The sequence below is a fragment of the Camellia sinensis genome, chromosome 10 (assembly GCF_055761805.1).
Source record: "Camellia sinensis isolate YWXY chromosome 10, ASM5576180v1, whole genome shotgun sequence".
NCBI lineage: Eukaryota > Viridiplantae > Streptophyta > Magnoliopsida > Ericales > Theaceae > Camellia > Camellia sinensis.
This window is the reverse complement of record NC_138970.1, coordinates 23,259,954-23,287,781: the sequence shown is the minus strand read 5'-3', so window position 1 is coordinate 23,287,781 and position 27,828 is coordinate 23,259,954. Positions and strand designations below refer to the sequence as shown.

Below are 27,828 nucleotides of genomic sequence, written 5' to 3'. Positions count from 1 at the left end.
ATTATTTATGGCTAGTAGTAGAACTGTACAGTACGGAACTGTTTACAAATCATATATATATATATATATATGTATATATATTATTAAAAGTAGTATTTTTCTCTTACTTAAGTAACATATTATAAAGAATTAATTTTTTTTTTAAGAAGTCACGTCAGCATACATTTTCTTAATTATATATAGAATTCTATATAAACCCAAACCTAATTTAAATTATATAAGGATTCTATTTGACAAATATATTTTTTTCACATATTTTTCATGGTAAATTGAGATCATCCACAAACCCAATATCAATTTTGCATTTCATTTTTTTTTTCTTAAGTCTTTCAAGAGTATTAGGATTTTTTTTAATGCTAAATTGTCTTCTTTTTTTTTATTTTTCCGTGCATTATTCTATATTCATTACCAATTCTATATTATTCTAAATTATGGATTTGTCGTTTAAATTTTATAGTGATTCCATATAAGAAATTATACTTTATTTCTTACATTATTTTATATAGTCATAACTCACAAGAGGAAAACCTTGTATAACAATGATACTCTCGAGCAATCTTTAAAGTTTGGATTTACTGTTTGAGTTACTTTTTCAATTGTTAAACAGTAAGTTCTCTTATGTTTTGACATCATATTATAGAAGATTAATCACTTTACACACTGAGATGTATCTATCGTTTGAATATTTTCATTATTTTTTCTTTTTGGGTTTAGATGTTGTTATGTGATTCTTTCTTGACTATTTGTTGTTGAATTTCTTTTATATAGTTACTATTTTAATTCAATTAAGAGTGTTCATTTTACAACATTATAATTTAATCTATCTATATATATATATCATATAAAATCATTATATGATAATCCAACTACAACATATTTATATTTGATTTTTTTTAATAAATTTTATATAATTTCTATTTCTACATATTTTTATTTTCCAAATGAATATAAAAGAAAATTAAATAGTTATGATTACTTTTAATTTTATATTACTAATTCTTCTTCTAATTTAACTATTATTTTTAATATCAAAATAAGTATTTATTTTACTATTTTATAATTTAATATATATCATACAAAATTATTATATGATAATTAGACTATTATAATACGATAAAACTAAAATGCTCAAACTACACAAATAATTTAAATAAAATTAATATATATATATATATATATATAAGTATTCAAGTAATAATTTTATAGAACAATAGTGTCAATATTATTAAAATAAATAATTAAAATCATATTTTAATTTTAAATTATTCTTTTAAATCACATATCGTACCATCAAATATTTTTGAAAAAAAAAAAAACACGTGCATTAGACGGTTCAACTGCTAGTATATATATATATATATATATAACACTAGTGTTTTTTCTTTCTTATGTGACACATTCTAAAGATTTTTTTTTTTTTCTAAAAGAGCCACATCGGCATGCACTTTCCATTACATCTAGAGTTCTACACAAACTCAAACTTAATTTAAATTATACTATTAGTAACTTTACCTATTTTATATGGACTCTATTTCAAAAATATTTCTTTTCCATATATTTTTCATGATAAATTCAGAAAATCTACAAATCCAATACCAATTTTATATATGAATTCTATTTGAGAAATACTTCTTTCACAAACCCAATTTAAGTTTTACATGAAATCTAATTACAAATTATATTATTTTATATAATCACAACAATATTTATACTTTGATTGTACATTATTTTATATACTCTCGAAAAACCTTTGAAATTTAGATTTATTGCTGAATTTACTTTTTTAATTGTTTTTTTTTTTGGGTGAATACTTTTTTAATTGTTAAACAATAAGTTTTTCTATATTTTGATATTATATTACAGATGATTAATCACCTTATACACTAAGATGTATCCATCGTTTGGATGTTTTTATTTATTTTTTCTTTTTGGGTTTAAATGCTGTTATGAGATTTTATTCACCCAAATATTGTTATGAGATTTTTTCTTGGTTAGTAATTTATTTTATATAGTTGATATTTTAAGTTAATTAAGAATGTTTATTTTATAATTTTATAATTTAATATACATCATATAAAATCATTATATGATAATTCAATTACAGCACATTTATATTTAATTTTTAAAATAAATTTTATATAGTTTCTATTTCTACATTTTTTTCCCCAAATGAATATAAAAGAAAATTAAATAATTAGAATGATTTTTAATTTTATATTAATAATTCTTATTCTAATTTAACTATTATTTTTAATATCAAAATTAGAATTTAATTTATTATTTTATTATTTAATATGTATCATACAAAATTATTATATAATAATTATATTTTTATAATACGATAGACTTAAAATTATCAAAATGTACAAATAATTTAACTAATATATATATATAAGTATTCAAGTAACATTTTTATAAAATGATAGCGCCAATATTATCAAAATAAATAATTAAAATTATTCTTTTATAACACATATCGTACCATCAAATATTTTGTGTGAAAAAAATAGCACACGGGTAATATTGGTGGTATCTTATTGTGATTGGATTATACAGTAAGGTCCACTACTGTCAAAATAAATTTTTTATTTTAAAAATAATTTCTCGTGCATCACACAAGACACCTACTAGTATGTATATATAAATAATATTTTTTTCTTTCTTAGGTGACACATTTTAAGAGTTTATTTTTTTCTAAAAAAGCCACATCCATATATTTTCTATTTATATATAGAGTTCTATATGAACCCAAACTCAATTTAAATTATACTAACTTTATTTATTTTCTTTTATACTTTAAAATTATTTTACAGATGATTAATCACTTCACACATTGAGATGTATATATCGTTTGAATGTTTTCATTTATTTTTTCTTTTTAAATTTAGATGTTATTAAGAGATTCTTTCTTGATTAGTCGTTATTTAATTTCTTTTATGTAGTTGATATTTTAATTTAATTAAGAATATTTATTTTATAATCTTATAATTTAATATATATCATATAAAATCATTATATGATAATCAAATTACAACATATTTATATTTAATTTTTTCAATAAATTTTATATAGTTTCTATTTTTACATATTTTTACTTTTCAAATGAATATAAAAGAAAATTAAATAGTTAGACTTACTTTTAATTTTATGTCACTAATTCTTCTTCTAATTAATTTTAATATCAATATGACTATTTATTTTACTATATTATAATTTAATATCATATAAAATTATTATATGATAATTGTACTTTTATAATACGATAAAACTAAAATTATAAAAATACAAAATAATTTAATTAAAATTAATATAAATAAGTATTCACTTTTTATAGAACGATAGAGCCAATATTATTAAAATAAATAATTAAAATCATACTTTAATTTTCATTTTAAATTAAATTTAAAATTATTCTTTTGTAACACACATATTATACCATCAAATATATATATATATATATATATATTATTTTAAAAATAACATGTACATTACACGAATAAAATGATAGTATTTTCAAGGATAAATTACAAATGCACCCCCTGAGGTTTGCTTAAAGTATAGATTGTCCTCTGTAGTTTGAAAAATTACAAATACCCCCTTATTAGAATTTTTTATTTAACAAAATTAACTAAAAAAATGAAATTCATAATTGTTTTACTATATAGCAATAAAATTACCTAAATTATTAATTAAAGCATATTTCTAACATCATTAAAAACGGTTAATTAAATTGATAATTTATTAATAAAAAAGGGCGATTTATTATGAAATTAGAAATCTCAAGTGTGAAATATAATTTTCAAAGCTACAGAAAACAATTCTTATTTTAATCAAATCTTAGGAGATATATTTATAATTTACCCTATTTTCAAATGTTGTTGAACCACCAAATTCAACAAATTTAACTTCTTTTCATACCAAAAGATTAGGGAAGAAAAAAATTGAAAAGTTTTTCTAAACACAAACCAAACATGGCCCAAATATCTCCCAAAGTACATAAGAGAAAAACAACTCCCAACAAGTGTGATTATGACTTGGCCTCGGTCCCTGGCCTCTGCTGTGGCGTGGGGTTGCCCTCTATTAGTGCTCTGGTGGTAGATCCCTCACTTGGTGAGGATTAATTCCTAATTGGCAACTGATTATCCTGGGGCTAGGGTCCAACGGGACTGTGATGACACGACAGTACCCTTACTTTCCATAGTTCCAAAAAAAAAAAAAAAAAAAACAAGTGTGATTATGAGTTGTGCGGAAAGGGATGCCCATGGAAGATTTTTTTGCACTAAAAAAATTGGGCAAATTACTTACCCTTCCCTTAAATTTTAATTAAATTACAGATTCTCCCTTAAAGTTCTAAAAATTACATTTCATCCTGAGATTTATATTCGCATAACAATTTAACCTTAATTGTCAATTAAAAATTAAGATTAGTTAACTGACATCACCAAAATATAAATTGATGGTCGATATTGCCTCTGTTGAAATTCCCTTGATAAATCAACAAAATTTACAAAAGAATTATATTAGATGGAAAAAATTAACTTTTTGGAACCATGTTTGATTTATTATTTAGAAAAAAAAAATTTCAAAATTTTAAAAAATAAATATGAAAAAATATATTTAATTTGTAAAAATTATTTCAAACCACTCAAAAGATAAAATTATATAAAATAATTTTTTATTTTTTATTTTTTATTTCTTAACCAAATTAATTTTTAATTTTTTTTAAAAAAATTTAAAAATAAATTTCTAAAAATCAAACCACACATATTTTAAGAATTTTTTAACAAGCCATTTCTTGTGTTTTTAATTTATTTAATTATTTATTAATTTTATGATATTTTTACCATCTGACACTATAACATATAAGAGCTTTAGAGATTGTTTTTTTTTTTAATCACTAAAAGTGAAAATTTTGTTGTAAAAGATATTTAGGGATTAATTTCTATCATCGTGAGGATAGTCGTTAAAATGTAGTCCTAAAAATTAAAAAATAAGGCTTTTAGTGATAAAATTTCGAAAATATCATAATAAATAGAGTTTTAGGAACAAAATAATTTGATCTCAAAATAGTTTATTTTTTTAGACAAAAAATTTGATACCAAAAAGATAATAATTAATCACTAATATTCAATTTTCGTTGCTAAAAATATAATAACGATATTTTTCGCAACAAAAATATTTGGTCCCCTAAAAATAATTTTGTCCCTGAAATTTTAGTCTCTAAAACCTTAATTTTTTGTAGTGTGATAAGTGTTTTTCCATTTTAATTTTACATTTTATAATTTATTTAAAAATGATAATTTAGCTAACACTTAGAAGGGAATTTGTCATTTAACTAAACCTTAGGGAGAATCTATAATTTAACTAAATCTTAAAAGTATAGGTAATTTATCCTTATTTATTAAAATGATATTTTAATCAATTTATAATATATGTTAACCACGTTAATTGCAATAGAATGAAATATAATTTTTGAAACCTGAAGAGAGACCCAAAAACATTTGACCTAGCTACGTCTAGCACGTGAGATTTTTTTTTTTTTTTTTTTTTGAACTGATAGCACGTGAGCTGCTTTGAACTCGCAAAATAATGCAAGAAGACTTCTGGGGTTGGCTTTGCATTTTCATTGGTTGTAGTTGTTGGGTTTAACATGCTTTCATTGAACCTTTGAGGCAACAATTGTCAAAGATCCATTCCCACGGACAATTTCTAGTGGTAAGGACATAGGCCTATTTTGGAAAGATACTAAAAAGTGATTTTTTAATTTTTAATTAAGTTTTTGATTTTTTTAGATATATGATCTGGAAAATTAATAAAGAATTATTTTTGACTTTTTTTATTAATATTTATTTATAATGTCAAATCATAATAAAATGACCAAACTATTTATATTTAGTTTAAAATATTATAACTTTACTCATGTAATATATTTTGACCTATGAGGTGTAAAATTATAATTTCACCCTTAGTTAAAAACCACCTTCTCAAATGAAAAAAAATTCAAAAAAGTCATCCTTTAACTTTTGCTATAAATCAAAAAAAGTAACTAAAAGCTAACTTCTCAAAACAAGCCATAATTTATAGAAAAATGTTTGAGAGCCACAAATTTTGTGGCCACAATGGCTCAAAACCGTCAAAACGACGTCGTTTTAGCATGTTTTGCACCCAAAACGACGTCGTTTTGGCAGTTTTGAGTCATTGTGGCCACAAAAATTGTGACCCTCTAGCATTGTTATAATTTATATTTTAAACATGAGAAATCAGTCCACATTAAAAAAAAATAATAATAAATAAATAAAAAATAGCGTATGTAAATGATTAGTGAAGAACAAGAAGTCTTTTTCTTTTTATCTTCTTTTTTCTATGATATGGTAATGTATATATATATTCACTAATTATTCAAGAATTTTAAAATATCATACAGTATTATTTAGGGGTGCAACTCGGACGAGTTCGGTCGGGTTGAGAGTTTGCTCAAGCCCAGCCCGAATTGTATTTGGCAGTGCCCAAGCCCGACCATGAACTCGAGCATTACTGCCCAAGCCCGGACCAAGCTTTGTATTTTGAACTCGGGTTAGCTCGAATTGCCTGAATTGCCCGAAATTCACAAGTCCAGAAACCTATAGGTAGACCAAATGAAACTCTCTACTTGTGTCCACCAGACAATTGAGTCCTATGCTCAGCTACCATGGTGTCCAGTCCCTAAATCCAATATTTAAAATACAATGGTAAAATAGAGAATTAACAAGCTTATAAAAGTGAATAGATAGAATAGATAAGAAAGAATGTAATCAAAAGGGCAAAAAAACTTCAAACCTGAGGCAGTTATATATTACAAGATATAGTTGGGTTAATTTAATTTAATTTAATTTATTAAACCTCTTTTATTTAATTTATATATATTATATAATTTATATGATTTATATAATATATTAAATTCAATTTGGGTTCGGGTTACTCGGGTTAGTCATTGATTCTGCCTAAGTCCGGCCCGAATTACAATTCGAACATCAAAAATCTGTCCAGGCCTGTCCAGATTACAAGATATAGTTACCCAAGACCTAAAAAAACTCGGACTGGGCTCGAGTTGCTCGGATTGAGCCCGCTTGAGTTGCACTCCTAGTATTATTCACATATTATTCCTAATCAATAATGTATAGGAAAAATTTTATGGGTGAGACAAAACTAATATACCTTTAATGTTGGATTGCTAAGAGATAAAGATGACTTCATTACGGGTTTCGTGAGTCTTTAATTTGTTAAGAGTATCATATAAATAAAATTATATAATATTTCAAGATTATCTAATAATTTTTCAATATATATATATATATATATATATTTTTTTCTTTTTTTTCCAATTAAACTTTATTTTTCCGTCTCTTCCTTTAGTTACAAAGTGAGAGATTGCATCCCAAAAAACCAAAAAGTTGTTTAGGTTGGTTTGGATGTGAGTTGAATTTTTAATTTATTTTTTGATTATTTTAGTTTGAGATTAAAAATTTTAGTTTGGATAAATTTTTTAATTTTTTTAACTATTATAAGAGAAAAAATAAAATAATTATAATTCAGATATGATATTTTATTTTATTAAACTAATTTTTTTTCTTTTTATTACTCAAAATCTATTTTAACTTATACCAAACAAAAATTTAATCATAAACCATCATATGAAAAATAAATTCTTATGCAATTCACAACTTTAAACATTTATTTATGGCTGGTTGCCATGGGTGCTACCATTGACTTGTCCTCCTAAATAATTATAAATTTTTTTTAATTTTTTTAACTATTATAAGAGAAAAAATAAAATAATTATAATTCGGATATGATATTTTATTTTATTAAACTAATTTTTTTTTTATTACTCAAAATCTATTTTAACTTATACCAAACAAAAACTTAATCATAAACATCATATGAAAAATAAATTCTTATGCAATTCACAACTTTAAACATTTATTTATGGCTGGTTGCCATGGGTGCTACCATTGACTTGTCCTCCTAAATAATTATAAAAATATTTATTTCTCTGATTTATTTCTTTTCAATTCTCCCCCCCCCCCCCCCCCCTCTCCCGGCTCTGAATCAAACCCTTCTCTCTACAAAGCCATCAATGGCAGCAGCAGTAACCACAAATCTCGGCATTGTAGACTACCAGTTACCCGACGACACCCATAACCTCTACGACGTAACCTTCTTCACCGATCAAATCCACACTCTCGTCACTTGCTCTCCCTTCCTTGTTGACTCCTGGATCTCCGAAATCACACCCATCCATCTTCCCCTTCTCCACCCCCTCATCGTCGGCCTCGACATCGAGTGGCGACCCAACAACAACCGTTTCCACGATAACCCCGCCGCCATTCTCCAACTCTGCGTCGGCTGCCGATGCCTCATCTTCCAACTCATCTACTCCCCCGAAATCCCCCAATCCCTCTTCGACTTCCTCAGCAACCCTATCTACACTTTTGTGGGTGTGGGTATTCACACCGATGTCGACAAGTTGACTGAGGATTATGGGTTGTCTGTGGCCACCCCTGTTGATCTTCGCTCCTTGGCGGTTGACTGCGGCATGATCGAGCTTCGCAATGCGGGGTTGAAGACCTTGGCGAGAGAGGTGCTGGGGAAGGAGATTGAGAAGCCCAAGAGGATTACGATGAGTAGGTGGGACAATAAGTGGCTCTACCCTGAACAGGTTCAGTATGCTTGTATTGATGCTTTTCTTTCTTTTGAGATTGGAAGGTGCTTGAATGCAGGGTTTTAGATTTATTATGAGAGTACTATGCATCGGGGTTTTAGATATTAGAAGTAATATAATATGGGTTTAAATTTGTAATTAGGATCTCTGTTTGATGGATTTGGATGGTGGGTTTTGTTTACTAGTTGGAGAAATTTATTATGATTTGCAATTTGGGCATGTTTAATGATTGATTGATATGTTCTCTACTTCTATCTTGTTGGGAAAATATATGATTCTTGATGCCTGTGTTGCATTATACTAACATACAAATGGTCTCGTATTTCTGTCTTTAATTAGGGAAGATATTGTTTTGCTTAGTTACTAAACTATTTGTATAGCAACTCATGCCATACAATATATGTTGATGCCATGGTAGTGTGGATCCCAAATTTGGAGAGTATTTTTACTATTTTTGCACTTGTTGCCCTGTTTTATTTTATTATTATTATTATTATTATTATTATTATTATTATTATTATTATTATTTATGTATATGGAGTTGAGAGCGGTGGGGGTTTATCTATGTATCATATTGGAACTGCAGAGACCGTGGATGCAACTCTAGTTTTGGGGTAAACTATGTAAATCTTGTCTTCGAGTGTATGCGTGTGATTTACAATTCTTATACATTTTTTCTTCTCTGCTTGTTGTCTCACCGATATTGGTTAGGTGTTATGAATTCCTAACAGATGATGTGTATGAAACATTATGGTGGTCGTAGTGGATGATGTCAAAATGATAGTTATGAGAGGCATAATTGAATTGGTGGCTCAGATTTGAGAGAGTGAAGGGAGGACTAACTGAGGGAGGGGATGTGAAGATAGTGGTGGAGCATGATCAGTGTTGTAATAGGCTTGCCTAGGCTCAAGGCGCAACTCATGTGACTTGTACATGGCAAGGCAAGTCTCATTTAATGAAGCGCAGCAAGGCACACAAGTCACGCGCTTCATTAAAGATTCTGCATTTCTTTTTCCTTTCTAATACCAGCTTTTGATTTTTTTTTTTTTTTGGTTAACATATTAGACTTATATTTGTGGCCACAAAGGATTGAAAATCTTCTTCTTCTTCTTCTTCTTCTTCTTCGCAAATCTGGGATCTGTTTTTGTTTCCTCCCCCCTTCCTTTTGATTGTTCCTTTCTTTCTTCTTCTTCATCTTCCACCCTGGGTTCTGGGCTTTTTTTTTTGTTTTTACATTGTTGCTTCTATTTTTTTCTCCTCTGCTCCAATTTTTCTTATCTTCTTCTTCTCCTTCGTCTTTTGGATTTATTGCTCCTTTTGATCTACTTATCTTCTGAAGTTTTTGCAACTTTGCAGCTAAGTGATTGATCATTTTTCTGATTTTTTTGGGATATTTATGTTTTGTTGAATCTTGATTATTTTGCATTTGTAATGATATTTGCTTTTATGGCTTATTCTTCTACAATTTGCCTTATTTTGCAAAATGATTTGTCCTTATTTTTTTGATCTACTTCTTTTTTGAAGTGTTATTGATTGTGAATTTTTTCATTTTTCGTATGTTGAAGTTTGAATTATTAGGCTATATTAATTTTTATCTATTTTTTTACTAAAAAGGTGTGCCTTGCTTCAGTGAAGTGTGCACCTCACTTTGAGCCTAGGCCCCACGAGACCTTTGCGCCTTGGTTTGCCTTGAGCCTTTAAAAACACTGAGCGCAACATCAGTAATGGTGATACTAGTGTTGTGGTGCCAGGATTTTTTATGATATGACAACGTTTATTAATCAAATTGTCAAATATTTGAATTAGGCAATGTGTTGATAATATTACCATGTAGCTCATTGATTGATTACTAAGAATTGATGGCGACATCTTTTGGAGTGGGGTTATTGTCTAAAAACTTGTTTGGCTAGAGAGAGTTTGTTAGGAAATGGAAGTCAGAAATCTAATAGGATTACTTGCAGTAGGCAGACCATTGGTGGCTAAGTTAGTATCACTACTTGAATACAAAGTGTTTCATTGATGTTTTTATTTGCTTCCAAATTGAGAGTTTAAATGCGCAGGGAATTGGAGTAAGGAGTTTATTGTGGAAGTACTTTTTTTTGAACAAATTGTGGAAGTACTGGAATATGTAGTATTGGACACCTCCCTAAAAGACTAAAACCCACCTCCCTCACAGGACCACCATATCCAACTACAGGGGATGTTATGAATAGAAACAAAATCATCGTGAGGGAAGCTGAAGCCACAATGAAGTAGGTAGATTGCTTGTTTTGGAATTACTGGAAAAGATGAAGTTTCGAGAAAATCAGTGGATCTTGAAGCAAATGATGATCACTTTCAGATGGGTGATGCTGGGGACCTTCTGAACTCAGATTTTGAGTTTGTCATAAGGTATTGTCAATAATGAGGTATTTAGGGATTTTTTAAAATTTTCAATTGAATCTTTTGGGTTTTTTTTTTTTTTTTTTTTGTGTGAAGTGGGAATTTGGTAGATCTTTGATGGCTTGGGCTATCCTCTGCTGTGGTCAATTTTTTTGGTTTTATCTCTTTTTTTTCTTTTTCAATTTAATTTAATTTAATTTTAAATTTTTTTTTTCCCACTATTGTTCTTGTATACAAGCTTCAAAATAGATATAGAACAAAATCAGATTATTCAACTACTTCAATTTCCAGATTGCCAGAAAGTATTAAATCATGACCCGATTTCAAACAACCTCATATATGCTCTTCCCGATATGGTGTTAGGTCTAAATCTACCTTGTATAACTCTTATTTTGTTCTTAATCTTTGCATGCTTTATTCTTTATTGTAGCCAGCTTTTATTAGGTGAAGTTCTTTTCTTAAGAAGGGTTTATTCCTGACAAAATAGTCACAGAATTTATGCGCAAACACTTGATTAGAAAAATCACACAGCCATATGATTTTTTTTCTTATAAAAAATTTAATTTAAATAATTGTTCAAAATATAGGGATTGCTAAATTTTCTGAACCGATTGTATTTGAACAAATTTAATTCTAATAAAAAAGGTTTGGTAGAGGATTGATAAAGCAGGGTATAAGAAAATTAGGACCAAAAATAAGAGAAGTCAATAAAAACGTACAAATAAATTATAAAGTAAGCGACATACCTACTTGATTAAAAAGTATTTATAGATCAAGAGAAAAGTGGGGCAAGAATTTGATATGAATATTTTTTTTCTTCTTTCTTCTTTTTTTTTTTTTGTTTTTTGTTGTTGTGTTTTTTGGGTTGTCATTGTGTGAAGAAACAAAAATGGACAAAGCTCATACATGTTTTTTGTGTGCATATTAGTTCTCCATAAGATTTTTTTTTCCAAAAAAAGAGTTCTCCACAAGATAAAGAATTTTTTTAAGGATGAATTTGATTCATGAATTCAAGTAAAGATTTAGAAAGAAAAATAAATAAATATATATATAATGTAATTATATTTCATTCACATTTTATTTTTATTTTTTCCTTTTTATTTTTTAAATTTCTACCTAAATCTATAAACCAAACATAGCATTTGATCATAACATAAGGTGAGAGTCTGTTCTCCTATGCAATGCTTTTAGTTAACGAGCAAACTCTCTAAATCTGCCCTCCGTCGATTTCGAAATCAACTACCTAATGTCGGTTTCACCAGAGTAGGACGAGGGCAAATCTCGAGTGTGTGCATCGACTCCACAATGCACATACCATTTAAGTCAGAGAGTGCAGCTGTTAAGATTTGACTCCACACTCAAGTCCTGAATACAGTTCGTTCAACACTTAGAGGATCGTCCTAAAACTACTATACCAAACCCCTAAAAATTGATTAAGAAAATGTAAAACCTAAAAGTCTCAAGACTTGCACCCTAAAACCTTACCAAGTGCCAAAACTCCTTCGGTTACTCCTATGCAATGCTTTAAAGCCATTCAACAAAAAGTCAAGTAGTGTCTTCCGCAAGGGGCTCAGATCCTCTGTCCCTAATTGCTGTGCCCATCTTCTATCCCAGTGACTACAAGCTGCCACGTGTCCATTCTCTCATTCTCATCATTTCTTTTTATTTGCTGCAACTACAACTTGACAACCCCTGGGTACCCGATACATCAGGTGTGGATCCTATTCTCCATTGTTGCTTCTCTTTTAATCTATTCTATGTTCTTTTAACCTATTGGAACGTGACATTTTGGTAAGATTTTGGAGCCCTAAGTTTCATATTCTGCTCTCTCCACGATTAATTATTTGGGTGACAATATATATAATTGGTGAAAAATATATTTCAGCTCTAGACAAACTAGTACCCCTCAATTTCCATCTCAATGATGTAAGCATAAAAAATTTATGGCTTCAAGATTCAAAACCATTCCCATCAAGAAAGAAAAAGGACAAAAACTAAGCACATTTCTCTCAGTTAATTACATCTCAAATGATATGATTTTGTTTGATATGTAGCTGGATAATTAAAAATCAATGAATGAATTGGAAAAAAGTGTGTCACTTATATATACATATGTGTATCTGTGTATTAAGATTTTGAAATTGCAATTAAATTTTCTCACATTCAACGAACTTGATCGGTTTGCTTGAGAGAGGGAGATTGAGAGTTCAATTCTAAAAATCAAATAGGCATCAAATAGGCTCAAAAAAAAAAAAAAAAAAAAAAGGGATTGGGTTAATTGATGAATGCGATAAGGAGATGCACGAGGCAGAGAGTATGTTGAGAGTTTGGAGGAGATGATAGGCAGAACACAGCTGAGACGGAAAAGATTCACCCATCGATACGGAAAGGCTTCGTAGTGACAGAAGGTGGAGAGGGTATGGAGATTTTGGAATTGGATAGTCTCCGGTACGTAATCGAACTGGATAGTCCAGTCTGGTTTAATGGGTTTACTTTTGAGTCTCGTTTCAATAATTCGAATCGTTCACATTTTAAGATTTAAGGTTTGTCATTCATGCAAAAAATCAAGTCGATTGAATAACAGAAACAATGTACTCGAATCAATTTTGTATGCATCGTTTATTTTTTCACTGTTCATTTTTTTTTTTTCCATACAAAACTGATTCAAATACATTGTTATTATTATCCGGTCAACTTAATTTTTATAGAGATGATGTACTTATTCAACTTTAAAATGTGAACAATTCAAATTATCGAAACGGGATTTAAAAGTGATCCACAGGACCCAACAGCACCTTTCTAATCTTTCATCAAACTAAAGAGAAGCCATACTGAGGATTTTACCTTTCTAATTTGATTGATGAGTTTTTCATTATCAACATGTGGCAGCATGTAATTACTGGGACAGAAGATGGGTACACCAACTGGGGACAGAAGATCTTAACCGCTCAAGGAGGAATACAATTTTTTCAATCTAAAATTTTCTTTTGTAAGATTTAGAAATATTTATCCTCTAAGCTACATTTTTATCACTTTCCTCGTAACATATAATTCATGGTTATGAATTAGCTAAACAAAGAACAGAGGTTAAATAATAAATTGCATACATTGTTAAGGAAGTCAACCATTATCAAAAGCACATCAACAATTAGTCATAATTAAAAATAAAAAAACTCACATCAAATAATAATGGCATGGTGCATTCAACAATGCTACAAACCACTAAATTTTTACCACTAACACCACCACTAATGATGTGATAAGTAAAAAAAAACAAAAAACAAAAACTAAGACAAAAAATAGATGTGGCAGTGGGTAGTGCAACCACTAATTAGTGGTCTATATCATTTTTCTGGTCGCATTTACACATAAAGCACACTTACATATTCAAACAAAATTATTACATGTCTAATAATAAAGTCAATCCAGTTGTACCACAAAACAAAAAGCAATAATGGCACAATCAACCCAGCCAACGAAAGATACGCTAAACCCAACGAGTAAGGATCCTCTAGAGTTTTTTTTTCTTAAAATTTCTTAGAGTGGTGCATTGTGTGGTTGAGATTTAATGACAAGTCACATTAATTTTTCAACATTAAATCTCAACCACACAATACATCACTTTAGGAAACTTTAAGAAAAAAACACTCTAGAGGATCCTTGGTGAAACCGAACAAATACTACAAAAAGACACACTAAGGGGTTTTTGAGATGATCTAAATAAGTGTACTTTTTGATTTTTTATAAATTATGAGTTGGGTTTGGGTTGGATTTGAAGTGATGTGTTAGAAAAGTGATGTGATTTAAATAAGTTGATGTGACTTAAATAGGATAGTGACTTTTTGACTTTTTTCTAATATGCGAAACCAAGCCTAATACAAACCAAGCAATACCACCAAATAGCAAACAAATTATTCAAGTTCAGACAATAGCTTTGTTTTTTTATTTTTTGTTTTTTATGTTTTTGTTTTTTTGTTTTGTTTTTCAAGTTCAGACAATAGTTAAAACAAAATATAACAACTAAATAATTTTTCCATAAATAAGAACACCTTGTAACCTTGGTTTCTGCATAAATAGGGCAGCTATCTTCTCCAGCTTCTTGGTTTTCATAGAAATTGAGTAGATCCTCCAACCTCCTATTTATTAAGAACAGCATACATAGCAAAACATTTGGGATCAAATTTTGAAAATGAATACATGCTAATTAAAAGCAACTACATTCAATGTAATTCATGCAAAGGATCTTTCGTTGTACTCTCTTGTACCTCTATCCTGGGATGTTTCTCTTACTCTCATTTTATTGTGGTAGCGAGTGTATTTGGGATAGAGAGACATGATGTAAATATAAATAACCTTTGTGATATGTTGAAAGTTGAACATATTGGAATAGGAAGAAGAACATTAATTGATGTCACTAAGTATTCCTCGAAAATAAAGTTTATTCTTAATAACAAGATGAAGTGGCATTTTGTGCAATGACAAATCGTAATAGCGATTCTCACCGTCATTGGCTATGCAGGAATTAAAGAGAAAATAATGTTAACATTTAACAATGTATTTAAATTTCGAAGTAAAAATCAATTTGTTTGTAACATAATGAACCTAGCCATGCACACTACAATGTCAATAGATATTCTCTAAACGGTAAACAATTGTTGATGGCATATGAAACATATCTTAAGAATATATATATATATATATGTATGATATTAATTCTTAAATACACAGTTTAATGCTACGAACATTAATTATATCTAAAGGATGAAATATGATGTGTATTATATGCACCTTATTATTTATTTATTTTTAATAGTGTTATTTTTTTTAGCAAATATTATGTAATTTTCTGATAAAGTTAACAATATGGGATTCAAAAAATAAATCACACATTTTGTGGTTTAAAAATGTTTCGATAAAAAAATATGTAATCACTACAAGAAATGTCACTTTTGGCTACCAAAATATTGGTCGCCAAAAGTTCAATATTTCGCTGAAACGATTTAGCAACTAAAATATTTTGTCACCAAGCTCGTTGACTTTACCCTGTCGGCGATAGTATTGGCGACTAAATTTCGTTTGGTCGCCGAAAGTGACTACGTTTGGCTACTAATATTAGTTTAGTCGGCAAATGTTATGTTTCCGCCACTAAAACCTTTAGTCGCTGAATGAGGCTTTTTGGCTACTAAGTTGTTGTGGTCGGGGAAGGTGTCACCTTCAGCTACTAAATAATTAGTCGCCGAAAGTACACATTTGGCTACGAAACTGTATTTAGTCGGCAAAAGGTGCATTCAGCGACAAAAGTGTTAGTCACTAAAAGTTCTACATGCAAATTTTAACCAACTATTAGAGACTAAATATTTTGGTCACCAATAGAATACATTACTTTTTGCCACCAAATGTTTTAGTCGCCAAATGATACCCTTTTTTTTCCGTGACTAAAAAATTTAGTGGCCAATAGTTTCTTTCTCTCATTCTCAATTGTTTTCGCTACTAACTATTTAGTCACAAAAAAAAATTTTGGTTATGTTTTTGCTACTAAATTATTAGTCGCCAAAACATTTGATTACATATTTGGCTACCAAAATATTTGGTGGCCAAATAATCTTTTTTTTTTTTTAAAAAAAAAAAAATTCTAAACAACCTGTATCCATTTTTAATACAACCTGTATCCTGTATAACCAATATAATCCATCAACGCTAAATATATTATCAACCATTCAAGCATTCAACAATGTGCACACATTTTAGCTCCAACCATCCAAAACATTAATATTGAACATCCAATTGTATATATAATACAAATTCCATACCAACCAAGTCTAATCCAACGTCAATAATTTCATTTCATACATAATACAGGACTAACACAACCTAAATTAGCATATATGCTAATTTCTACCATGCCAAATTAGCTTAGATTCCACGTGCTTTTCCCCATTGGATTCATTTGAATTAGTGCCTTGCTCGACGTCAAAATCCTCGGTTCTATCCTGCAGTTTTAGCAGCTGCCATCGCTTTGTTGTGCTCTGTCATCCCTTGATTTAATTTCTTCACCATAGCTTTAGTTAAATCATCTATGGTTCTCAGCCTGCACATCATCAACCATAGAGATGCCAACACTATATCAAGTGTCAAACATAAACAAATAAATAAAGGAAGGAACCTCCATAATCCAGAAGGGGAAGGAAATGGCATAATGTCAGAATGCTCATCACCACTCTGCTACTTCAACAGGTAAAGTATGTAGCAAAAATCTAAATCTTGGTTGTCCAATACCCATCACGTAATATCGAACACGATGGATTTTGTTGTAATCATCTATACGCAATTTGTTCATAAACAGGAATGAGTGTACATTGAGATACCTCCTGGTTCATACCCTATATCATATTGACTAAAAAGGTGAAAGAGACCATTGGCTTTGTGGCCAAAGTGGTAACAGCAAGTGCAGTCCTATCCTTGGTAAGGCCAAGCCGTACAAAGGTGTGTTTCTTATAAAACTAGCTAAATATGAGGTTCTTGAAAGTGCCAAAAAAGAAGGATGAAATAGGATAAAAAGCAATCCTCCCTAAAAATCAGAGTACGGCTTCAAAAGCTCGTTCATAATTTTGCCAGATTTTCTATTGTATATACCGAGTCATTCTTCTGAAAGGCATCCATCAACAAGATGCTCCTAACACAAGAATAACTGGTTTGAAGAAGCAAAGAAGCTCTCTATATCTATTGAACCAATCAAGACTAGGAGAAAAGGGGGGGGGGGGGGGGGGGGGTTCAGAGAAATAGCTCCATCACAAAAGTGGTCTTTCACAACCACAAGTTCAAAACAAATTGTTCAAGCTGACATAATTATAGCCGATGCAAAAAATAAGGCTCCATTGAAAGATGAGTCATGGAAAAAAAGAAAACCTACATTATTGCACTAAACAAGGAGCTCTCAACAATTGTATCTCCTGTTCTTTCCAGATTTAACCTCACCTCCAAGTTAGAGCCACTTTCCTTGACAAAGTACATCCAACATAAGCACCACAAGTTAACTAAACTAAAATGTGAGATCAGGAACTGGGATTCTGTAGCCCAATTTGTTAGAATTTACCACTCACCTACTACCTCCACTATCTTTCTCCACACCTACCACCTCCACTATACCACTCACCTACTACCTCCACTATTTTTCTCCACACCTACCACCTCCACTATCACACACTCCACTACCATCTTCTCCTCTATATATAGGAGTTGTAATATACAGAATAGATCAATCTTGTAACACATCAATCAACTCATCAATCAATAATACATTTCTTTTTACATGGTATCAGAGCAAGGTTGAGAATTTAGTGATTCCGCTTCACCGGCGGACGGCAGCCTCGCCTTGGCCGTCCGCCGGACAAACCCAAAATTTTCTAATACTCTCTCTCTTTCTCTGTCTCTGTCTCCAACACACCAAGCTACTGTATCAGAATATTCAAATCCAATGGCTTTGCCGAACCAACAGACTGTTGATTACCCGAGCTTCAAGCTTGTCATTGTTGGTGATGGAGGAACTGGGAAAACAACTTTTGTGAAGAGGCATCTCACTGGTGAATTTGAGAAGAAGTACGAACCAACCATTGGTGTCGAAGTTCACCCTTTGGACTTCTTCACAAACTGTGGGAAACTCCGATTTTATTGCTGGGATACTGCTGGGCAAGAGAAATTCGGTGGTCTTAGAGATGGTTACTACATTCATGGGCAATGTGCAGTCATCATGTTTGATGTTACTGCTCGATTGACATACAAGAATGTTCCCACCTGGCACCGAGATTTGTGCAGGGTCTGTGAGAATATACCCATTGTTCTTTATGGAAACAAGGTTGATGTGAAGAACAGGCAGGTCAAGGCAAAGCAGGTTACATTCCACAGGAAGAAGAATTTGCAGTACTATGAAATCTCTGCTAAGAGTAACTATAACTTTGAAAAACCTTTCTTGTACCTTGCCAGGAAGCTTGCAGGGGACCCCAATCTTCATTTTGTGGAGTCTCCCGCACTTGCTCCTCCTGAAGTGCAGATTGACTTGTTGCACCCTCCAAGCCATGGCGACGCAGACAGATCTCTGCAAACAGACCTCCCTCCGCCATATTGATTGACCATGGTTCACATACAGATAACAATTAATTGCAAGCCAAAGTATATCTATCTATATCCTTCTATTTTCTGTGAGGATCGATAGGTGGATAGAGCCAGACAGATCTCTGCCAAAGCAACCTCTTTCTATCTCTATGGCTATGCTGCAAAAGGGTCCTAAGTCTCTCCCTCTCTCAGCTCTCTCTGGTCCCTTCTCTGCACATGGTCCCTTTTTTTAATCATCCCAACCATCACGGGGCTTGAAAACAGCACCACCAGCACTAGCAATAGCACACCATCCCTTTCTTTTCTTTTCTTTATTCTCCACTCACAAAACATTATCATCACCTTTTGCACTTCACCCGTTGCTCCACTTTCTTTCTTTTCTTTTATTTTCTTTATTTATTTATTTATTTTCTTATAAAATTAAAAAAAAAAAAAAAAAAAAACAACAACAACAAACACGGAGGAAGAAGACGAACTGCAAACTCATTTTATTCATATCGGGCCTCACCCCGATCATCATTTTACACAACATAAAATAAAATAAAATAAAATAAAATAAAATAAAATACAAACAAAACAACCACACCTACAGTGGGATTTTTCTTTTCCTTCTCTATTCTACTGCAGGTCTCTTCTTCTTACCTTTATCTTGGGTGTCCCGTGCCAGTCCGGTCTCCGTGTTTCCTTGTCCACTGAGCACGTTCACTCCCCCATACTCCTCCACTGCAGCATATGGAGGACCTCCAAATCGGAACATCACGGTGGCCTTCCGCTTCAGCTCCTTATTTTCTGCCCTTAGCACGCTTATCTCTGCTCGCGCATCCTTATACATGCGTTGGAGCAGAGCCAGCTGGGAATTTAAATGCTGCACCTCATTTGTCCTACTCTGCAGCCGGTTCGACAAATTTGTGACCGCCGTCATGGTTTCCACGCATGACTTCAGAGTATACTGATTAGCCTCAATATCAGTTTGCATCGCCATTTTTTGCTCCACCGACCGCATCGGAAAGTTCAATGGAGCAAAACCAGAGGTGTTTGGTTGCGGTTCACTGGCCACCACACCAGTTATTTCTCTTGTGGGCTCGTTCAGTTCTGGAAAGAGCGTGAGCAGGTTCTGGGTAACTGGACGGGAAGAAGAGGCCATGTTTTTGGGTTGCTAAGTGTTTCAGCGAAATAGCAATTTCAGACTGGTAATGTTCGGAAGGGTTGGTGACAGAATGGCAACAAAGTGTTCCACAGTTTCTCTCTCCGCAGAGGCAGAGTTTTTCAGCGAAGGGTTGGTTTCAGAGGTTTCAGAATGGTATGCCTCAGCCTCAGCCTTCGTCTTGGTTAAATAGCCGCGGCAGCCACGCGTATCGCGCGCCTCTTGCCGCCCGACAAACTGGCACGCCTTTTTATGGCACATCTTTTGATAAAGTGGACACGCCTTTTGATGGCACGCCTTTTGATGAATTGGGCACGCCTTTTGATGGCACGCCTTTTGACAAAATTGGGCACACCTTTTGAGGGTGCGACTTTTAAGGGTCCGACCAGACTCTGTAAACTGTCCCGACATTGATTCCGGTTAGCTCCTTTATGGGTCCGACAAGACTCTATAAACTGTCCCGACATTTGATACCGGTTAGCTCCTTTATGGGTCCGACAAGACTCTGTAAACTGTCCCGACATTGATTCCGGTTAGCTCCTTTATGGGTCCGACAAGACTCTGTAAACTGTCCCGACATAGATTCCGGTTAGTTTCTACAAGGGTCCGACAAGACTCTGTAAACTGTCCCGACATAGATTCCGGTTAGTTTCTACAAGGGTCCAGCAAGACTCCGTAAACTGTCACAACATTGTCTTCTACAACGGTCCGACATGACCCCATAAACTGTCTTCTACAACGGTCCGACATGACCCCATAAACTGTCTTCTACAACGGTCCGACATGACCCCATAAACTGTCTTCTACATCGGTCTGACACCACCATACAGTGTCCTCTACAACGTTATGACACCCCATACAGTGTCTTCACCAACGGTCTGACACGACCATACAGTGTCTCCTATCTTTTTTTTTTTATTTTTATGTATTTTCTTGTTTTGCTCCTCTCTCCAAACTCAAGTTGGTTAGTTTCTATCCTCCTTGAGTTTGCGGGGGGCTGTTAGAATTTACCACTCACCTACTACCTCCACTATCTTTCTCCACACCTACCACCTCCACTATACCACTCACCTACTACCTCCACTATTTTTCTCCACACCTACCACCTCCACTATCACACACTCCACTACCATCTTCTCCTCTATATATAGGAGTTGTAATATACAGAATAGATCAATCTTGTAACACATCAATCAACTCATCAATCAATAATACATTTCTTTTTACACAATTTCATTAAGGCATCTACTTCACCTCCAATACATGGCTCTTTCCTAGGTTTATTTTTGAAGCCAGCTAACCACAAAGAACACCATATTTGCATTATCACCAAATTGGCCAAATATTTGAACACTTGATATGTCCTTTCCATGCTACGTTCTATCAAGACTTGTTTGTCCCACCACCAAACGCTTGTCATAATTGGGGTTATGCATTGGAGTCGATCAAGCCACCTCGAATTGGTCTGAGATTATTTGACCACTCCTATGGGTTCCTACCTAGCTCTCGGGAATTTCATTGGTTGACCATCCTACATGGTTTCGTCAACCAAGTGACCTTACTCCAGCCTTGCTCGACCAACCTCCAATGGGTCAGCCCAAAGTGGCCTTGCCTTGGAGGGGTTCCTCGTCATGAAGAAAAAGTATTTTGCTGGGATTGGATCTTCTTTAGATTCAGATAATAATACAACAAACTTACTAATACAAGAGCTATTTTTCCCTTTTTAAAGTTACTTCATGTGCTACAAAAAGCCTGAGAAGAGTTGCTCATAAGTTGTAATAATACATAGTTATCATTATGATTTATAATGCATTCTTCTGTATGATATTTCATTACCAAATGAGGTAACACATTGAAGTCAATTATCAAGTAATGTAAGTTGGCAAAAACAAAGTTGGGACATTATAAACGTTGGGTCTAGTTCAAATGCGCAAAATGTAGGACAATTACAAACTCTATTATTTATTTTAATCTCCAAATAAAATAATTAGTGGAAAGTACTAATTACCTTATCAAAAACAGGTGCAATATTCTTGTTCAAATAGTTGAGAAACCTATTACTTGATGCACCCCTCTGGAAACCCAAAAAAAAAAAAAAAACCGTTAAGGTGGACAGATAATCATATAATCCACTAAATTTGGTAAAATTGATTGCAAATACAGTTTGTACCGTAAAAAATGGAAGAGCCATATGCAGGCAAGATATTAATCTGTCAATGTGGTCACCATCTGAAACCTGCAGCAGCAACCGTTGTTATACCATATATGCAAGACTGAAAAGTTGTCATATATGCGTGGTCCTTCGTATTTTGAAATAAGAAGGGATGTAATAATCAATGACAACAACACCCAAATGATACAAAGCATGACCCTCCAGTTCAGCTAGTAACTTATCTAAGATTAAATCATGATAATTGGCACGCAACTATTGATTTCTTACATATAAATGTCAAATTAGAACACACACCGGTTGTTCCAATTTATAAATTAAGCCAGAGGCCCAAATAAATGCAAGTATTTAGCAAAACTCCTTTTTAACAGCAAAACAGAATGAATTGATGAAGAAGATTCAATAAATTGAACGTTTTGTTACAAATATGTTAAATAGTTCAATTTTCCAAATAATGTGTTACAATTTAATGAGAGAGAGAGAGAGAGAGAGAGAGAGAGAGAGAGAGTTGGCTCAGTATTTACCAAGTATGGGGATACATATCCAAACTTCAGCAAATACTTGAGTGTGTTCTGAACTAAAAGCCCAGCAACAACGCCCTACAAACCAATTCAAGTCACCATGTGTCAAAATGGCAGCAGAGGAAATGGATAAATGACAAATTTACATGGTCCATTGGCAGCACAATCAACTATTTAAAAATCAAATTTACTTGTATCGACATGTATGAAGAAAGTAGCATAAAATTGGAAAGGTAACAAATTGCTCGAGTACTAAAGGCATCAAAGAATAAATTATGGATGACAAAAGCAATGTTGCAGAATAAGCATGTCAAATTTCCATTGCAAATCTGCATCTACAATCCATAAGAACATTTGTACCGAGGAACAAAAATCTTTGCCATATTTAAAAGTCAACCCCCATACGAGTCATGAGCCCAATGCTTTAGGGTTTAAGACCAGTGCTTTAATCATGCTATGATGCAATTGAAACAATAAATAGTGTCTTTGGTGTGTTCTAAACTTTTCATAAGCATCTTATCATAAGCCGTTGAAGAAACCTTTATTTCTTTCTTTCCTTCCCCCTATTTTGATCAATTGAAAGTAAAAAAAGAATTGTGATCCTTTTGTTTTCTAAGGAATAAGCTTGGACTCAACCAAAGTTCTATTTCGCCTTCGTCCTATACTTGTAGCACCTTTCAATTCGACTAAATTACTCCCTAATAAATGAAGTCATATAGATCACATAGAACAAGGTAAGATATATATAACAATTAAATCAGATTGTTGGGCTGATATTTTGTAAAAATAGATTTTAAACCACCCCCCCCCCCCCCCCCCCCCCGGGTTTAAACACTTCAATTTGGGCACTACCAAACCTCATAAACAGATGTCAAACACATGAGCATTGTCCAGTTTCATTTGAACATTTTGTCAAACACATGGTGAGCAAAAGGGTCAGAAGACAACAACAAATACAAGCATGGACGAAACAGGCCAAGTAAGAGCAGTAGGTAGAGAAAAACAAACAAGCAAGAGCAGTAGTTAGAAAAAAAACAAACATACTTAATAACCCTTCCAAATTGACTAAACCATGGCCTCCACATCTTCTTTTCCAGCTTCCCAAATTTAAACCCAAACCCCAGTGTGACAAATTTGAAAAAGATTATGGTGTAACCCAGTGAACATTCCACCATTCTCATTCACCTCACCAATCTGCTGTTGAATTTCTTCGATCCCTTATTCTCTTTCTTCGATAAATTTTTAATTGAAAACAATATCATTCTCCAACATTGCCACCTGCTGTCTGCACTAAATTACATTGCTCCAGAGGAGCTTATTATATATAATAATAACAATTCACACATGATACAACGAATCATTTACAAAAAAGATAACCATTATAGTAGTCTCCATATAATTGCTACATAGTCAGGCCTAAAGTTTCTAGCTAAGTTCAGTTGTTCACCTTTTGGATTGCACAAGAAGAGCTAATTGTTCATGACTCTTCGCTGAATCTATCTCCAGCTCATTGCCATTGTTGCTGCACAAAATTTGATCAAGGACATTAGATGAAATATTCCAAGTCAATCAGCGGCAAATATGTGTGAGACATCAACTAATTACTCCTTAGAATTTAGCAAGTAGCAAAATGAATAACAGAGTCAAGACTTGGTCAAATTTCAACCAATACTGATAATATTGGCCAACTCATCTCAATATTTAATGAAGAAACTAAAACCCTTATCACAAATCTAGCCAACGCACCTGGGCAGAAGAACTTCCTTAGGAACAAAAGGAGCATATGTTGTTTCCCTCTCAGCAGCAAGCCGTTGAGCCTTCTGGAATTTTCTCACAAACAATAGGAGGCTTAAAAAATGCAAGTGTTATCGAGTGTAAATAGAGGAAGCAAAAAAGTAGGATGGTAACTATGTGTAGCATAAAAATGGCTAATTGAGAATGCCAATCACATGTGAGCTCACACTGACTTCAGTACGCTGATCTGTTTCAGTAGCTTGCTTAAGCTTAGTTGACGTCTCTTTCACCAGTTGTCCAATATGGTACCTAGTCTTGTACCTGTCAGTGAATTCAATTCAATGTAAGAAGCACAAATCACAAATTAAGGACCGATAATGTGGCAACCAATCCATCTATATTACCTCAATTACACATTCGCAACCCTTATTTCTAGTTCTGGGAGGATAGGGAAAAAGGGTGAGCCTCTCTTTCTCTCTCCCTCTCTCTCTCTCTCCCTCCATATATATATATATAAGATATATAAAAGTTGTGTTGTTATCGGAAGGTGAAGCTGATCAAGTTCCCAATCTTAAGGTTTGGTTGCCTTGTTTTAATTGTGGTTTGCTTCAAATTTTTGTTATGTGATCTCTATGAAACTATATTTATTTTATGCTAATTTTAGTACTTTTGTTCTCATATGTAACTATTTTTCATTGGTTGCATTGAATTATATAACTTAGGTTTTGGGTGAGATCAATTCTTCATAATATATCCAAATCTACTTTTGTTGGTCTTTTTCTTACAAATAGGTTACTGATTCAACTATTAAAATTTGCTCAATTAATCTTAAGGTCATTTTATACATAATGGGCCTGTTTGATTGAGGGATTATGGCATAGGATTGAGATTAGTAATCTATAGGATTCACATTCCAATGTGTGGTTATAATTTGGAATTACATATTTTTATATTTATCGTTGCAAAATAAACATGGACAAGAGGAAATTATTTATTCCACTAATCTAGTTGGATAACTAATCATACACTAATTTCATGGATTGTCAATTCCCTTGTTATTAATTCTGCTAATGAAACAGAGCCAATAGGTCTGTACCTAATCCAATTAATGGAACTTAAATTTGCTCAATTAAAGGACTTGTTCCCCAACAAATGTACTGGACTTATATAAATATTTATGTACTGTACCAATAGAGAGAAAGAAACAAAGAAAGAAAGGCACCTGTTCTTCGCCCATCAACTCCTGAAGCCTCGCTTTGAGAGAAAGAAATGCAAATCCAATAAAGTAGAAAATCTGTAAAGTAATAAAGGAGATAATCAAGTAACTTTCCAACAACAGTTTTGCAGTTAGAAATACAATTAAAAGCCATTATTACCCATCCATATCCCTTCCCCCAGCTGCCTTCCATCACCCTTCAATTCCTGCCGCAATTCCTCTCTCATAGAATCTAAAGTGGGAAGAAATTAATGAACACATTTTGCAGACTATGACTGATCCAACCTGCTGTACTTCTATCAATAACACTATGAGCCCCTAATTTATCCCAATCTCTACATTGGGAGGCTCCTTATTTCAGTTAGATAATGAATGTGTGTATATATGTATATATGTTGGGAAGAGTGAACTAGGGTAAAAGGAAAAAGATCAGGGCCCCTAAAAAGCCTCCCTTATCACTACATCATTTTATACTTATCGTGTCGTATCCGTATCTATGCTTCCTAGTCCAACACTATCATGAAAGCCAATAACGAACAAATAGAAGCAACACAGGGATTTAATTGTTACTGAAGGACATCTGACTAATCACATCAGCTCCATCCAGATAAATATGACGTGAAAGAGGAGCATTATACAATATTATCCTATGAAATGTCTAATGCCTTCCATAATTTAGTGCCTTGAGATTCCTTGAAAGTCCAACTTGAATACCTCATACAACTCACTCTGTGCCATGAGAGTGAGTTGAAGACTTCCACTAAGAACATGAAGCATATATACCATTTCTTATCTGTGTATGTAACAACCCACATTTATGGCTTAGTCATGTTTGCATGCATTTATATGTTTTGCCATGTTAAGATTGCTGTAGCAACCCATATTCATGTTGTAGTCATGTTCATGTTCATTTACATAACCTTGTCTTGTTAAGTTTGCATTCATGAATCTCGTCTTGCTTTGTGTTTTATGTGTTATGTCTAAGTGTTGCTTGCATGCTTTGCCCCTTCCCTTCTATGTTAAGCCTAAGTCATGTTAAGCCTAGGTCATGCCAAGCCTAGGTTGTGTTACGCCTAGATCATCCCAAGCCGAGGTCATCTTCAGTCTAGAAGTATCTTGGAACCCCTTTGTTTGACCTCCACATTTGCTTTGACATATTAGCCGAGATGTCATTATCTAGGCCGAGGTGTTAATCACCAAGGCCGAGATGTGTATTATCTAGGCCGAGATGTTACCTTTGCACCCAAGCGATCTTGTCCTGGAGTGGTATGACCTAGACCGAGGTGTGGCACATCTAGGCCAAGGTGTGGCACAGCTTAGTCAAGTGTTGTCCTTCCTAGCCGAGGTCATTGTCACCTTAGTTGCCGAAGCTTTGTCCTTAGCCGATGTCATCACTTGCCGGAGTGCCTTACCGAGTAGCTTGTTAGATACACTTTGTCATAGTCTTGTCTTGTCAATCTATCACCTTTTTGAAGAGAACCAACCAGTCGTTGCCACGTGTCCGAGCTGAGAGTTAAGTCAGCCGGCAGAGAGAGAAACCAATGATTTGTTTCTATACTTGTTTTGAAGAAGAGAGAGAAGCTCTAGAAGAGGGAGAAGAGTTCTTGAGAGAGGATAGATTTCCAAGCTTGATCCCTAGAGATCGAACCGTTAGATCCGTGTTCTAAGGTTAGATTCTTGATCCGCTCTTGTTGTTCTTTATGTTTATATTATTGCATTGCATGATTGAATGTGATTTGTAAGCCATGCATTGTTTTGAAGTTCGGTTTTAGAAAGAGAAAATAGCATTCATGTGCCCTTCAAGAAAAGTTATGTTTTGATCCGAAAGCTCATGCCAAGATCCATGTTTTT

General features: G+C 32.8%; 3 protein-coding genes across 9 annotated transcripts; 2 read left to right on the top strand and 1 right to left on the bottom strand.

Moving 5' to 3' along the window:
• Positions 1-7,985: 7,985 nt before the first annotated feature.
• LOC114298794 (3'-5' exonuclease) lies at positions 7,986-8,949 on the top strand. Its single transcript, XM_028243418.2, has one exon. The coding sequence runs from the start codon at positions 8,117-8,119 to the stop codon at positions 8,765-8,767; it is 651 nt and encodes a 216-aa protein (XP_028099219.1). The 5' UTR covers positions 7,986-8,116; the 3' UTR covers positions 8,768-8,949.
• Positions 8,950-16,849: 7,900 nt separating this feature from the next.
• On the bottom strand, positions 16,850-26,826 carry LOC114313735 (syntaxin-23). Of its 7 annotated transcripts, none has more exons than XR_014341821.1 (9): positions 26,138-26,819; positions 25,984-26,055; positions 24,989-25,082; positions 24,774-24,847; positions 24,475-24,549; positions 23,031-23,105; positions 22,507-22,572; positions 22,345-22,410; positions 16,850-17,171 (listed from the first exon to the last, which is right to left on the bottom strand). XR_014341821.1 is itself a non-coding variant. In XM_082891053.1 (9 exons), exons 1-5 carry the CDS (start codon positions 26,168-26,170, stop codon positions 24,209-24,211), a joined length of 363 nt encoding a protein of 120 aa, XP_082747179.1. In that variant the 5' UTR covers positions 26,171-26,826; the 3' UTR covers positions 16,850-17,171; positions 22,345-22,410; positions 22,507-22,572; positions 23,031-23,105; positions 24,072-24,208. The 7 variants fall into 7 exon arrangements, 3 of the variants coding, with proteins under 3 accessions (XP_082747179.1, XP_082747180.1, XP_082747181.1); XR_014341822.1 differs by having other exon boundaries at positions 24,995-25,082; XM_082891053.1 differs by lacking the exon at positions 24,989-25,082 and adding an exon at positions 24,072-24,317 and having other exon boundaries at positions 26,138-26,826.
• LOC114288302 (GTP-binding nuclear protein Ran2) lies at positions 18,166-21,560 on the top strand. Its single transcript, XM_028231796.2, has one exon. It carries the CDS (start codon positions 18,558-18,560, stop codon positions 19,203-19,205), a length of 648 nt encoding a protein of 215 aa, XP_028087597.1. The 5' UTR covers positions 18,166-18,557; the 3' UTR covers positions 19,206-21,560.
• Positions 26,827-27,828: the final 1,002 nt, after the last annotated feature.